At 31.5% G+C, this 16399-nt stretch overlaps 1 protein-coding gene across 1 annotated transcript in view; it reads right to left on the bottom strand.

The window, feature by feature from the left end:
• Positions 1-15317, bottom strand: part of LOC127701880 (coadhesin-like) — a 46300-nt gene extending 30983 nt beyond the window's left edge. The window contains exons 1-4 of the mRNA XM_052205852.1: positions 15313-15317; positions 14704-14711; positions 10027-10170; positions 4515-4679 (exon numbers count right to left, since the gene is read on the bottom strand). Of these exons, the coding sequence (XP_052061812.1) occupies positions 4515-4679; positions 10027-10170; positions 14704-14711; positions 15313-15317 (322 nt within the window). The remainder of the gene's footprint in view (positions 1-4514; positions 4680-10026; positions 10171-14703; positions 14712-15312) is intronic.
• Between the last annotated feature and the right edge of the window lie 1082 nt (positions 15318-16399).

The following is a 16399-nucleotide window of genomic DNA, read 5'->3' as shown; positions in this document are numbered from 1 at the left end:
ATGTTGGGTAAACGTTAATGAAACAGTAGCATAAACATATACAAAGACGAAAAAAATATATGAAATATGCATAGATCTGAATGTGCGCAAAATACAAATAAGAAGATGTGGTATGAATTCCAATGAGACAACACTCCATGCAAGTCACAATGTGTAAAAAGTTAGCAATTATAGGTCAGAGTACGGCCTTAAACAAAAAGCAAAAGATCCTATTTGGTCTAAAAGTTGAAGTATTACAAAATGAGGATGATGATGATGGATGGCTGCTTAACGTCCAGCGGCAAATCAATATTGATATTCAGGACGAGAACATGTTAATGTAATATGAGTATTAACACTGCTTTGTACTTGACCGACTCACTGAGCCGGATTTTTAACGTGCTAGTTCACAAGTTAACAGTCCACAGGAAGACATGTCACCTTACCTGGACACATTATTCTAACTCCGAGCCGACCAGTATTTGCTCTACTCCTGAATGCCGCGTGATTAGCGGAGAAGCAGCAATACCAATTTTAAAGTCTTTGGTTTGACCCGGCTGGGGTTCGAACCCACGACCTCCCGCACTCGAGGGGAACACGCTACCAAGAGACCACCGAGGCGGTACTACAAAATGAGGAAGTTGTTATGAAAAGGTCTATCATAAAGCAAGTCCGTACCGAAGTACTGACTACCGAGCTGATGATATCCTCAGGCCTGATAGTCTATCAACAGAGCTATTTGTATTTTCTACAAACATTTTCAAAAATTACAAATTTTGTTACATATTTGTGAGTCGGAAAAATTGAACAAATTCTGGTCTCAAATAAATATCTATATTTAATTTATTTAATATAAAGAGGTGTTGTTCATATAGACAAAAATCAAAGTAGTTATCAAGTTGCTACTCGCAAGTGATCTATATCTGCAGCTCATACAAACATTTGAAAATTAACCAAAATGAATGCGTTTTCACAAATAATGCGTTGCGTTGAAGGAGTTTTCCAAACCGACACCTATTACGATATTATGCATCGTATAACAAATGTTTGTTTTATGACCTCGTTTAAAAAATCATAAAAATGTATAATTTGAATTAAAATTCAAATTTCTGTGCAAAATTAGGGCAAAGAGGGTTCGTATCGCACCCTTCCCATTATGTACATATTTCAATGACCTAAGCAACTTTCAGTAAAACCTTTAAGTGGAATCATCCTAGTATCAGGTGATATTATTTTGTATGAAATTTTCCATTGTAGAATTGCTGCAATGGTGGAAAAAACATATACAGTATGTAAGTAATACTTAAAGTATAAAGTTTGGACTGAGTAAAACGTTCTTGAAACTACGATATACATGAAAACACTAGCATCCATTAAAAATATAACACATTTAACTGTTTTATAGTATCAAAAGACAACGAAAAAAACATTCAATGTATTTATACATTTTTTTTATTTTACTTAGTCCACTGTGAAATAGTTCATGCATATTCAGAACGAAACAAAAGGTTAGCCTTGCAACAGGTTATAAAGGAGCCTTTAGAGAGGTGTGGTAAGGGTTTTTTTACGTGCAGAGTTTGTGGTGTGTACGTATTTTGTTTTCTCCTAACAGAAGTTCCTTCTGAAATTGTGTTATTACAATGCTGTAATAAATGTTTCTTTTTAAATACATAATCTTTTCCCTTTATTCCGTGGGGAATTAATACTGTAATATTTCTTTCTGTGGAAACTTAATTCCACAATGTTTATTTGATTTGGAACTTATATCATAAAAGATACCATGACATGGCAGCCCTTGTTCTAGGCATGGAACGTACCGTATCAATCCCGATCGGACTGAGCTGCGTATTTATACATCCCGCACAGCCTAATGTACGCGTCACGTTTACTGGAAGACGGGGAAGACCACGGATGACCATATTACTAGACCCCAGTTAACCCTTACGGATTTTTGACAGTTAAAGATGCGAATTTATTTGTACCATTATTGAAATAACTAATGCAAAAAGGAAGAAATCAAGCCAAAAAAAAAACAACCTGCAAATACTGAGGCAAATTTAACACAGAGTTATACATTGACTTGGAAAGAGTATAAATGACAATTGTCAAAAATAATTAATTAAAAAACTGAAGTTTGATAATTCCTTCATGTTAGAACTTATTAATTCAAATAACATGAGTTAGGTTTTGGACAAACTATTAGATTAAAAAGATTGAAAATTGTACGAGGACAAAATGTCCTAATTCTAGAAGATCTGTGAAAAAAAACGATTATACAATAAACCATATCAATACGGTAAGTGGAAAAAAGAGGATGGGAAACTTACTCACACTAGAACACCTACTTGTTCTTGCAATAGAAAGGTCTGCATTGTGATCAATATTTTTAATATATCTAGATTATACATAAAATTTACATTCAGCATCTCTAAATAAATGTTTACATTTTTGTTTTTCTAATTAATAAATTTCTGCACGAAAAAATCGTTCAAATGATGCTTCTCTTTTAAGAGTTCCAATAACAGCGATTCTGGATTTCTGTAGGGGTCAAAATTAATTAAAATATAACATTTTGCTCATGATTTTCCAATTGACCATTTCCTATTTTAACTGACTTTCTTTTACAAACTTTTCTGTAAATATTTGCTACTATGGCAAAAAACTTTGGAGCGTCAAAACTAATAATCATTACCAATGGAATCAACAGAAGAGCGACACCAACATAACCTACAGATGCAGCAGACGGTCTGTCGTCACGTGCTGATATGCGTTTTCTGATAGTAGCAGACAAGTTTTTCGAGTCGATGGTTAAGTTGCTCTTTATTTCATTCAACTCGTCCTTCATAATTTCTTTAAGATCGTCCTTTGTTATGTTCAGCTCTTTCAAATGTCCCCATTTATAAACTGAATTAAAATAAAATCGGTCAGATTACAATTTGATTTAAGTAATATATAATAATAATGGAATCTGAAGTGAGATGATGTATCAAATATATTTGTTTTACGTTTTCTAGACAAACAGTAAACACTTACACGCCTGAACATAAAAAAGATGTAACCAGCTTTACTTTTGCAATGAGATCGTTGCCCATTTGAAGGATTTGTTCCCAAAAATGAAATGTTGCTGGGGGCAGAGATACAATTTAATGCTTTGAAGAGATCATTCTTTTATCTTTTGGTGTAATTTTTCGTAGAATTCATGCTTATGCACAAAAAAGATCCTCATGTATTGGTACCTACCATTATCGAGTGTTTCGAGAAAATTTATCTTTGATATTTAGGTTTACAAATATCTCGATACTCTATTCTATAATATAAGTATAAACACGTAAGTAAGATACAAAACATTTAAATTATGCACTTACATTAAACCTTTAAAGGCCGTAGACATAGAAACAGATGTAAACAATTAAAATATACCAACTTGGCCATTTCTACCCTCTCTAATAAAGAGTTCCATTTCTTTTGTTTAATTTCAACTGGATATCAGCATGCAAGGCATATGGGAACAAATATTTAAGTATAAATGCATTAATGTTACTAAATTTATAAGACTCATTATATCTTTTTAACGAACCATCGATGTATATCCCTAAAGATACAGATATAACTTTGTAACGTATGGAAAATAGCTGACTTAATTATGCCACTTTTATTTAAAGAATTTAAATGTAGAAAACTGTTGAATGATTTCACACAAACATATTTCTAAAACCGATAAAAATAATCTACTGATTTTACTTATTTTCAACCGTTGGTATATAAAGTTAAAATGATACCTGGACATTCTTTAGTGTTACAATGCACGTTGATCAGATTATCACCAGGACAGTTTTCTCCACCATTTTTTGGCGTTGGATTATTGCATCGTCGTCGCCTTAATTGTGTCCCATTACCACACGAGGTTGAGCAGTGACCATCATCCTCCCAACAGCTCCACGATCCTACAAATATTTCAATTTATCTTTTCAAACAATCGATGTTGTCTTTCAAGATCAAATGATACTAATAAAAGGTGTTACATGTCTATTTGGATCTTTTTTAAATATAAAATACGTAAAAAGCTTAATACGCATTAAGAAATCTTTCTGTCAATAAAATATGATAATGTGGCGTTAAAATCATAAAATGTATAAGCTTATGGTACTGTGTAAATATTCTGTGTAATGAGAACATAACGGTATAGCGTCTTTTTTTTAAAGCGCCATACCATTTGTAGTTAAATTGTTTCACTTCAGATTGTATCTATGAAATATACTTTTGTTTTCGATCTTTAAATGTTTGCTATTGTTTATCATTCTTTGAAATGAAATTAAGGTATATATTTTAAACTTTCATTGCAAGTCCATTCAAACTTTCTTCATTGTTATCAATTATTCAAAAAGACTGTTTCATTTGAATTTGACACTTGGAAAAAAGTAAAATAAAAAAAATACCGAACTCCAAGGAAAATTCAAAGTGGAAAGTCCAATTGGCAAATCAAAAGCTCAAACACATCAAACCAGAGGAATTTATAGTGCAATGCAGCATTATACCTGGGCAACCACCCATGTTGCAATATACGTATTTGACGTCATCACCATCACAATATTCAGAATCACGACCTGGATATGGATTATCACACCTTCTTTTAACCACCTTTTGTCCTCCGTCACAAGTTGTAGAACATTCACCAAAAGGTACCCATTCACTCCAACCACCTAAAATATATTTTAAAATTAATTTTCATTCATATAAATCAAAATAATCTGTCGATCTAGAAAAGAAACAGGAACGCTTAAAACCAAAAATGTGAAAGCTAAGGATGAAACGAAAAAGGATCCACAATTATAGCCAAATCCATGACAGGTCACCTTTGTCTGAGATGGAACCTGAGTTTTTTAATAATTTATAAATTTATAAACGGACAATTTAAGAAAAATATATTGTAAATTATGCTTGTAACGAATCACTGACGTCTAAGCTGATGATACCTCCGTGGACAAATAGTCAAGCAAAAAGGGTATCGACGCTGTGTTATATAAAATAAAAATAACACTTTATGATAAATTGTATGCGTCGAAAGCGTTTTCCCTGATTAACCGTCACCAGGAATGCTCAAAACCAAATATGTGAAAGCAAATAATCAACAAGAACTGTAAATAAGTGAAGAGTAATAGAACCAAAAGGGACCAAGAAAAATAGCCTCTCAATCTAATGCCAGAGGAAGTATATAAGTTAGCAATAGCCCATAGTTTAACTTGTTGAATTAGATACCCAAAGAATGATTGTGTTCAAATTTTGTTCAAATTGGCTCAATAAAATATGTTTTGATGAACGGACTAAAATTGGCGATAGAAGACGCCAAATGATGGCAGCAGTGCACATTTACCCCTATCGACTCAGTCTTTACTAGTCTTGACCTTTAAAGTTAGTCTCGACTGGTCTTGACTCGGTCTAAATTTCAATTATATATTTATTTTACAAAATGCTAGGTTATTTGGCAGTTCGGTTTATTGCTGTCAAATTTAAGGATTTAATAAATAGGTAAAAAATAAAAGCTAGAATTTTCAGTTCGGACTAAATTCAGATAGATACCTATTTATTAAATCCCTTCATTTGACAGCAATAAACCAAACTGCCAAATAACGTGTCATTTTTAAAAATCCATATATAATTGAGATGGATTGGCTCATTCTGACCGAGTCAATACCAGTCGAGACTAAATTTAAAGGTCAAGACTGAGTCGATACTGGTCGAGACTTGTCGAGAATGGTCAAGACTGAGTCGATACTGGTCGATATTTGTCGAGACTGGTAAAGACTAAGTCGAGACTGGTCGAGACCATATTTAGACTATACCAAGATTATCAAGTACTCAATCAGATTTATTAAGTAAAGTATAGACCAAAGTCAAGTACAGTTAAGTACTGTTAAGTACTGTCGAGATTATGTCGAGTCTTGTCAAATAAAATCTGTGCTCAATAAGGTTGAGCACAAAAAATGGCCTTTTCAGACTCTGAGCAGTTTGTAGTGAAACTAAGCGGAAAAAAATGGGAATACATTATAGCAAAAAACAAAAAAACAAAAAAGGAACGAAACGACAAGACAAACAACAGTCTACAAATCATAACATAAAAGCTGAAAACTGAGTAACTCGACCGTCAACAAAAACCTGCTTTTCTCTTCATATTTGAACCTCAATGTCAGAAGTCTAAAAGCAGTTTCGAATGTAATTATGTTATCCCATCCAATTTAATTTCCCTCCTCTAGCTTCGGTTTTTCCAACCTCTCACCTATCTTTCCCTACATTATAGAAGTATGACGTTTACATTTCTACATCATAAAAATTTCGAAGATGAAATCGCTTTTCCACAACATTAAGATTTATCCATGATATTATCTGTTAACTTAGCCGTAAGGTTTTTATCGATTATAAGTACATTGTTGTTGTTCATCTTTTTTTGTTAGTGGTAGTATCTGTCTTTTATAGATTTATTAATATAAGAATAAGATGTGGTATGATTGTCAACTCAGGTCAAAGACTGTATATTATACTTTTGTGCGTTAAATTTTCTCGTTTGAATTGTTGTTTTGTTTGGGGGGGGGGGGGGGGGTTTAACAACATAATTAAATATTTATTTTAATTACTTGCTTGTTACAATATCCTTCAGGAGTCCAAGCTCCTGATGTTCACTGTTACATTTCACTTATTACCCTGGGCAGTGATTAGTTGTAAAATTCATATTACATCAAATATATATTCAATAATATCACTCATTGTTCAAATTTTTTCTAATGGTTACTAAAATATTTTGAACTGTCACACTTACTCTTCTGATGAATTCATTAATGAAAATTGACATTTTGTTGTCTTTTGATCAGGTAATGTAATACGTTTTGTATATTGAAAAACTAACAATTGTTAAAAAGTAGTAAAAGCCAAAATACTATTCTTCGTCAGAAATTTTACATTCAAATACTAAATGTTTTAATAGGATCTTAAAAGTTATTTTACTCCTCTTTAAAACTTCATTCATTTTATTCCAAAAGTGTTCTAAATACAGACACAGTAAAAAGAAGTGATTGTTTTCTTCTTCTTGAGTACAAAAGTTACAAAAACTATTGTTTGCAATTTTTCACCTGAATAAAAGTTTCTTTGTAGATTGAATATGTTGTAGTAATTTCCACCTAAAAGTTTTATGTTTATTTTCTTTCAAATATTGAATATAAATTTATATAAATTGTTTTGATATAACACATCATCTTTATTAAGTATACGCAGCCATTTTTAGGTCCAATAGATGGTTCAAATTAGTTGTTTATAACGGGCTTATATAACATTTTGTTTGATAGTGATTCTAATTTTATAGGTAAACCTTTCCATATAAATTGGTTTCATTTTATATTAACTTTGAATTCTTTTACTTTCGTCATATCGTGGTCTTTAAAAGCTTGCTATGCGGTAAAGGAGATAAGTGGAATATAATCTTTTTTAAATGTGTATAATTATATGAATTATCATTCAAATCAGTTGAGTATCTTGTGTTTAGATATGAATTTAAAAAGACTCTGAACATAATCTAGTTGAGAAACTTAAACATTTACATTCAGTCAGACATGCTTTATGATTTTGATTTTCCAATTGTGAACTTTTCATTACTGTGAAGCAACATTCCGGCAGCGCTTGCATACGAAGTATATAATATATCTATCTTTTAATCCGATATTCTAGGACTTGCGTTTCCAATCATAATTTCATTGATAGAGTGTTAGCCCTTACAAGGAGGCTAATGCGTTAAGGGTTCCAGGTTGAAAATTCTAAGTCACAGCCTTCGAAACACGAACACCATCATAATTTAGTTGAGCGTTATGGAATAGTACCCGTTCCTACTCGCTTATTAGTTGGAAAATTGGGAGTAAAATTCATAATCCAGAGAGGGGGACCGACTAATAGACGAGATCTAGCGACCAGAGGAAAAATCCAAGCTTGAAAAAAGTGGTCAGGAGTGAATTTCCTGGTCAAAACTACGTTTTTGATTGCCAAACCTACATAAATCAATAAATAAAAAGTTTTTGTTGAAAATAAATGACTACAATACTGTCTTTGTGTTTTATTTGTTCTTTGCTAAACATTTTCTGCAAATTCATGTTGAAATTCTACTGTTTCCGGTTTGTGTATTGATTTTCATGGTCACATGGTTTTCCTATAAACCAAAAAGAAGAGCCAAGAACCAAAAATGAAAAGGAGATAACAATGTACCAAATATGTGAAAGGATGTTTTCAGCGGAGTTATTGTGTCATTATTGTGATATCATGATATCAATCCAATGCTTATAAATCATATAATAATCAAAAAATAATTTTAAGAATCATTCCCAAAATCAAAATATTATTCATTAAAGTGTCTCAGGTAAACAAAAATTACAAAATTGATTGACAAGCCAATATAATCCATAGATAACCCCAATTAAGAGACAAAGAGTTGTATTTACTAAAGGTGTGAAAACTATCAGTGATAGGTAAACAGATGACACTAATGAGTTGGAGTTAGTTATTTTAATATATTGATTAGCTTCACTTAATTTTTTTAATCCTTTAATCATCACAATATAATAAGAATTATGAAGTGTACATGCTCATTTAACACCGAGTTATGTATGCTGTGAAAAATATTTTCATCAAGTGTTGATTGACTTTAAATTTTTCAGGTTCATATTGGTTTATATTCGCTTTTCTCAAACAATAGGTTGTTAGTCATACCCTACAAAATCATTGATGCATTACGTAAACAACACATGGCTAATCAAACATTTGAACAGTGAACAAAACAAGAGAAATGAATACATCTTTATTATTAACAGCAATATAAATTATCATGATGAGCATCAACTAAATTCAAACCAAACAAACATTAATGCAGAAATGAATATTATTCCTGGATTTGCATTGGTTTTACCGGCGTTCAGATACTGTCAGCTGAAAAATAAAATGCCCAAATTTTGTCCGACATATACGAGGGTCAAGACTAAATCCTTAGAATTTGGAGCTGAAAAGGGCACCCGACTTATAGTAAATATCTACGGATATGTTTAACTTGTCGTAACCACAATCACGCCTTTTTTTTTATCTCGATTGTGACATTGCCGAACGTGACCTATAACTAGATTTTTAATTGCTTTATCAACATGATGGGTGCCACATTCGAAGCAAACACTGCTTACCATTCCTGAGCACCTGAGTTCACACGGTTGTGACGAGGTTCGTCGTTAGTTTTCTTTCTTAGTTATGTTTGTTAGTATTGTTTCTCCTTTCGTCGTATTAATTTTTAGCCATGGTATTGCCTGTTTTTATTTGACTTTTAAATTTCGGATGCCCCTTAGTATCTCCTCATCCTTTTTTCTATATAAATGATACATATAAAAGGTTACAGGAATTATAAAATAATGGCTTGTATAAAGGCACTAAATTTGATGGGGTTAAATCAGTTTTACATGGGCACAAACTTTCTCTTTGACGTATATAGGCCATATGACGTAAAAATGAAACACACAACAGAAAAACTTGCACAGTCCAGCTATAAACAGGATGACCACTAACTTATACACAACTTGAAACGACTTTCATGTCAAAGTTTACATGCATTACTAATAAAGGAATCATTATATGGTTTTGAGAGGGGTTACAATACCAAACTTTTTGCCAAGCAGACAAAATAATTTCAGGTTTTTCAATATTAATAGATATACTAGTGTTAAATGTTTAAATTCCCTGCTAGTTTGACAGTAATTCCTCCTTCTTTTGGGGGTATACGTCAATGAAACAGCAATCTAATGACAAAACTAACCAAAAACGAAATATTGAGGGCAACATAAGACAAAAGAAACCTGCAAGTGCAATATGTTTAGCTCTAAATCAACACGAATCTATAAAAGTTCTAAATGCATTATACAGAAACAATCAAGTATCAGCGGTTAACAAGTAGCTCTCCAAATAACTAAAAACATTGATAACATAAATTGATTCAAAAACTAAATAAAACAACTTATTGATTCAGACATTTTTTACCTTGACATCCGGTACTGCTTTCACATGATAATTCAAATTCATCAATAAATTCTTCATCACTATAATCTTCACAGAATAACTTAAACGTTTGACGTCCAGACCCACAATTTGTTGAACATGGTCCTAGTCGTTCAAGGATGCACCCTACAATTAAAAAAACATTTGCCATTCATCTGCCTTCATTTTCGGAATATGTTTGTGGTAAAAAGTTTTATTTTGAACAAAACAAATTATTTTCCCTCACGTTGGTCAACAGTTTCGTCTTTTACATAATAAGTAACACTGTGTATATTGTGTCGTTGTATTCGTTTTTGTTTTTGTAACATTGGAAAGTATGACGTTAATTATAAACAGAATAATTATACTTAAAGGGGCACTAGCTGTCGAATTCATGTTCACCGATTTGACTCATATTCTCATATTTGATTTATAACCATGTAAAACATTTATACAAATTATAAAATATCTAAAATAAACAATTTACAGGGCATGGGCTCGATAATATGTAGCTTCGTTTCGTGTGTTTTTTAGTCTTGACGCCATCTAATTAACTATTGAGTTGACCTCCGGAAACCTCCGATGGTCATATAAACGGTATAAACATAAACACAGATATAGATAAAAAGCAAAACTCGTGCAATTGGATTTTTCTAGGTCTCTTTAATTTCATATTAAAGATTAAAAATATATGTTAATCATCGTTTTTACCTGTATAAGAATGATTTTTTGTGGATCGAATCAGTCAGTCAAATGATTTACCTTTGTTTCACTTTCAATGTTGACATTCGTTCCCTTTAAATAACCGAACACGCACAATGCATGCGTTATCCAACTCTAGCTAAGAGGTTAAATTGAAGTTCACATGCATACGGATTCAATGAGGTCGAATTATTCACTTGCAAGTGAATAATTCATCATCAATTGTTTTTAGCTTAATTTGACAAAATTGAACCATACTGGCTGCTAAAAGCGAATTATTATTTCATTATTTCACTTTCATTAATGATTGAACGGAAAAAAATCATACTTCATAGCTAGTACCCCTTTAAACAATAACCTTATCAGTTACATCTTTAATTGTTATACTGAATACATTCAGAAAGACAAAACAATATCATACAAGCTAAGATAAATATTTCTGACATCTATGTTTAAAATAAGAACATTATTGAATGCTTATTGGAATGAATAGTAATGAAGTGTCATAAAATATTACACCACTACCATTCAGAAAACAAAATAGATTATTTATGCTAACATTTTCATCAATTTTATATAAATCAAAATAGTGGGAAATAAATGTTTTAAATTTCGTTCGAAAACTCAATATTTAATGCATTATGAAAACAATGTTGTTTCTAAACTATATAAACTATTTCAAGAAGTTTCTTCAATCAAAAGTATTTTAAAATGATTGAGTAAAATGAATGACAGTATCACTAATATACTTTTACCCTGGTTTGTTGTATATATTTTGATAAGAAATTTATGAAATCGACTGGGCAAAATTAAAAAAAAAAACATTATTATATAGATAAGTATAATTTAAACTAAGATATAAGATATATTGATTCTTACATTGGTACCAGTGGATTATCGGATTTATCCAATTGCAATAGTTAAGTTATCTAATTTAAAGTCTGAGCCTCGGCGAGGACTTTAGAATTGATAATTTAACTATCGAGATTGGATAAATTTGATAATTCACGAGTAATATGTAAGAATCAGTTACTCTAATGATTATACAATAAATTTTTATTTGTGATAAACAAAAATCCCCTTCGATTGCCTTCCAAATTCCAAGAGGTTGTCAATTTCTCTAACACCTGTTTGCACAATTCGATTCATCCAGTGAGCTAATAAAGGTTATGACCCTTAAACTGAGCCAATTGTCTTCTGAGATCGGCGTCAACCACACGTTGATTAATTTTTTTCATAAATGGGTTCAGAGAGAGTTAAATTGTCGTAGAATTAGAGAAATATGGGTGGACGTCAATGATGCTGTTATTCCAACAATACTATAAAATCTAAAAGGTATCAAGATGTTTCTTAAATCATAAAAAGTGTATGATATAAGGGGGACGGTTTGGCTACAACAAACTAGTTTAACCCCGCCACATTCTGTATGTGCCTGTTCCAAGTCCGGAGCCTTTTATTCAGTCGTTTTCGATTGTTGCTGTATATCATATTTGTTTTTCGTTCATTGTTTTGTACATTAATCAGGTCCTTGATTGTTGAAGGCCGTACGGTGATCTAAAGTTTTAAACTTCTAAGTCATATGGTCTCTGGTGGGGAGTTGTTTATTGGATATCATACCATATCTACTTATTTTTTTAAATTAACCATATGTAAAGCTCATAATAGCTTTGAGACTGTAAAGCTTTTGTTTAAATTTAATCAAATTACTAAGGATCTGCTGTAAAATAAAATAAAACGATATGAACAATGACAAACACTGGTGACATACATGACTTCTGACAGGCACAATTGCCATACTCAGCAAGTTTTTGAAGTCCTGCATCTTTATTTGTTTTATCTCGCTTGATCGGTAGAATACTAGTTTAAGTAACATAAAAGGTATTGTACAATATAAGGTCAGAAAAAGATCTTAAACTAAACTCTAAAATATATACTTTACTTGCAAAAAAATGGCAAATCCCAGCAAAACAATACCACATAATGTATCGTATCGAAGAAAACAGGAATTTACGAAAAGCAAATTCAAAGTTACATGGCTGATACAGAAGTCAAACCATTTTACATAAATTGCCGTAGAATTAACAAATGTTTCCTCTGTTTTAGTTTGTAACCCGGATTTATTTTCTCTCAATCGATTTATGACTTTTGAACACCGGTATACTACTGTTGCCTTTATTTACAGTCTAAAAAAGCGACCTTAATATCTGAACAAACGTCCATAAACTGTGCAGAAAAACATACTTTAGTACAATTCTCGAGGACATTTTTTCAACTAAAAGATAAAGGGCTTCAAAACCTTTTCGAATAGGCTCAAAATATAGAGAAATGTATAATATCAAGAAATATAAATGAATTAAGATTACAAACAAAAAATATATTTTAACAAAAATGCGAACAAAACGCATGGAAAACAAATGTCAAAGTAATGACGTCATATTTACATCATAACATGCAAAGATTTTGTTAAAATAGAAATGCAGATTCTATGCACCTGTTCATATGACATTGCTTGAAGCATAACAATAATTTCTCAAAATATCCAGCTGTTAAAGATGTGGACCACTACTTGTTTCAATTAAAAATGTACTCAAAAGTTAATACAAAACAAGGAAAATTCACGGTCAATACTGCCCCTTCTTCTGCCAATAAGGGAAAAAAATTTAAAGGCAACATTAAGGGAGTGAAAATCTATTAATAAGATAATCAATATTCATCTCAAAACAACGTTATAATTATTGACTTTATCAAACCTTTCTTTCTTTTGTCAATTTGATTTGATAGGAACATCAAGATATTGAGTCATAAAAATATAATATTATACAACATATAGGTTGCAATTCTGTAAATACAGACAATGCAATTTCCCATAGGAACTCCCTTTGCGGCTAAAACTGTGACACTTTTACTATGAAGTTTCGTGAAAAATGATATCCCAGAACGGAAAGTTTATATGCACTACTATTTTTTTCAAAGGTCAAAATATAGGGCTGTGCGGCATATTTTCAACATTTATATGCCCTGAACTTCTAAGAGTTTAAACTTATACTAAAATTCTATACTACCCTTACCTCCATTTTTGGACCTCCTAAGAATTAAAATTTAGCCGCTACCATGTTTTTCTATACTGGTTACATTTCCAAGTGATGTCTCTATGAGATGAAACACAGAGATCATCAATTTGAACCAGTACGTTAACAAATTAACATACCTATGAATATTAAATATCTCCCCAAAAGAGGCGTGGTTTGAGAAACAGCTGTATTTACAAAGTGCAACCTATAAACACAAAATTAATGTGGAATGAATGTAATTGAATGATAACAAATCCAATAAATTAAGTACAATGTTATATTGATTTCACTGAGATTGATTTTTTTCTGGTAATAACACAATTTAACAAGTTTATCAAATATTTTTTTGTTAACCTCTGCCTTTAAGAAACAGTACATTTATTCACATCAAATAAAAATAGCAATCCTATCTCATGTCAGCACAAAAGTTTTGACTCTGGGCTGGTGTTAATGTCGTAGACGAAACGCCTTCCAGCAGATACATCGACCTTCTAGTTGTTGTATTATATCATTAAAGATACCAGGCGTTTGTTTTGTGTACATACGACTCAGTAGTAGCAATGGAATCAAAACAGATAAACAAGTAAACAAGTAAATAAATACACATTAGAAAGCATTAAAATCCTAAAAGTTGAGCCATGGAAATATCCTTCTAAGGGTAGAAAACCTTAGTGTTATGAATATTTCAGCAGTTTATAAACAATAAATATACAAAAATAAACATATGAATGATCTTTTAAATACTTCAAAACTAAATGGACTTAAATCCATACTAAATGGGCGTTTTAATCCTATATAATATGGAAGGGAGGGAATCGAAAGTAATTGTAAATCGGATACACAAAATAACCACAGCAAATCAGAAAACTTGAGTAAAAAATCCAATACATAATTATATTATTCAAACCTGAAGTCCTAAAAGTATAATTTAAAGAAAAGTACATGTATCATACATAAGTTTCTCCATCAAAGTACTTACAAAACATTAATATATTATAGTAAAATTATGTAGCATAAACAAATGGTTATACACTAATGACCTATTATTGTTATTTTTGCGGACAATTTGCTTGGTTTTTTTTTATGTTCTGCAGATTTATTGCTTCATAAGCCTTTGAGTGGTATAAAGCCTCACTAAGAAATCGGCAAACATTCAAAATACACGTTATGCTTTTAACATGTATAAAACCATCAACATTGGTGATATGAAATCTTTTAGAAACCTTATCATAGAATCTTCTATAATTATTACCAAAATCAAGAGAAGAGAAATGTTTTAACAATTGTTAAATGTTATCTTTCCTAAAAAGTCAAATATTGCCCCAAACAATTTCCAAACAAATCCCCTTGAATTATCCGATTTACCTCTTTCCGAGGATTACATTTTACCTTTATCACCGATGTAGAAACTATTCTAACTAAAAACGACTGTACTACAGGAAACCAGAGATGTGTAGGTTGACTTTTAAGGAAAAACGAAAGTACAAGTTATGTTTTGCTCCATATCGAAACTTACCTCATGGTGATTAGGAACTCAGCAAAAGCCCACACCCTTTGTCTGATTTTAGTGTCAAGTTTCGACAATTTCCCAGAATATACATATGCTGACGTCAGTGGCTTATGTATATACCTAATGCTCAAATGACAATTGTATTGGAATACAATTTGAAAAGACTAACAAAAACCTTTTTGTTTTAGAATTTCGATTATTCTATGCAGACATAACTGATTGGTTGTCAACACCAAGACACACTTGCTTGTTAATGATGTATGCATGAAGACTCGCGATAGCTTGCATAAAGCCCATTTATTCGTTTATCATAATTGGAAGTTTTAATTGTTCATCTGACCAGAAATCTAAATATGTAATATGGTCCCTTCATCCATATAGTGAGGAACAACAAATCCTCCGTATTTAAAATCAATGAAGTCAGTCCAAGTTATCCAGGAAACAAGAAGAAAGTCATTTCCTCTTTCAAATCATCGTCAATTGAAATTATTGCGTTTGGTTTATTTGAGAAGGAAAAGCTTTCGAAAGAGCTCTAAGGAAAAATGATCTTTACAGTTTTGATCCTGGTATAGCTAAAGAAATATAATCGACATCCCACAAACTCGTGAATAATGTAAACCGGAAACACTTCAATATTTAAAATTCTCCTTATTAACAAACTTTTCCTTCCTGTTATCTGTGAACAAGAATGACGGTTTAATTGTAACAACGATTATGTCATGAAATATCAATTTACGTGTTGGGTCAAATACAGATTTAGACACTTTTAAGTAATAAACTAGGCAAAAGCTTCCCAGATAATTTATTAGACATTTGTGCCATTTTAAATATTTTGTCTATGCACCTATGTGGCAAGTCTTCATTGAATTGAGATGTGAGTATATCATCTATATCTAATAGGCACTGAACAGTAGTTGTCTTAAATGTAAATCTATATATAGGATGATATACACAAGGTGAATTGTTCCATCTAAATAAAAGGTATTACAAAAACAAAATTCCTTCCCTATTCGAAACCTAATATACGTCTTGAGTTCTGAGATACCAACACCATGTCAACCATACATGATACACAGCATTCTCAGTTACCAGT

The sequence above is a fragment of the Mytilus californianus genome, unplaced genomic scaffold, assembly GCF_021869535.1.
Source record: "Mytilus californianus isolate M0D057914Y unplaced genomic scaffold, xbMytCali1.0.p SCAF_5, whole genome shotgun sequence".
In the NCBI taxonomy this organism is placed as follows: domain Eukaryota; kingdom Metazoa; phylum Mollusca; class Bivalvia; order Mytilida; family Mytilidae; genus Mytilus; species Mytilus californianus.
This window is presented reverse-complemented; position numbering and strand designations above follow the sequence as displayed.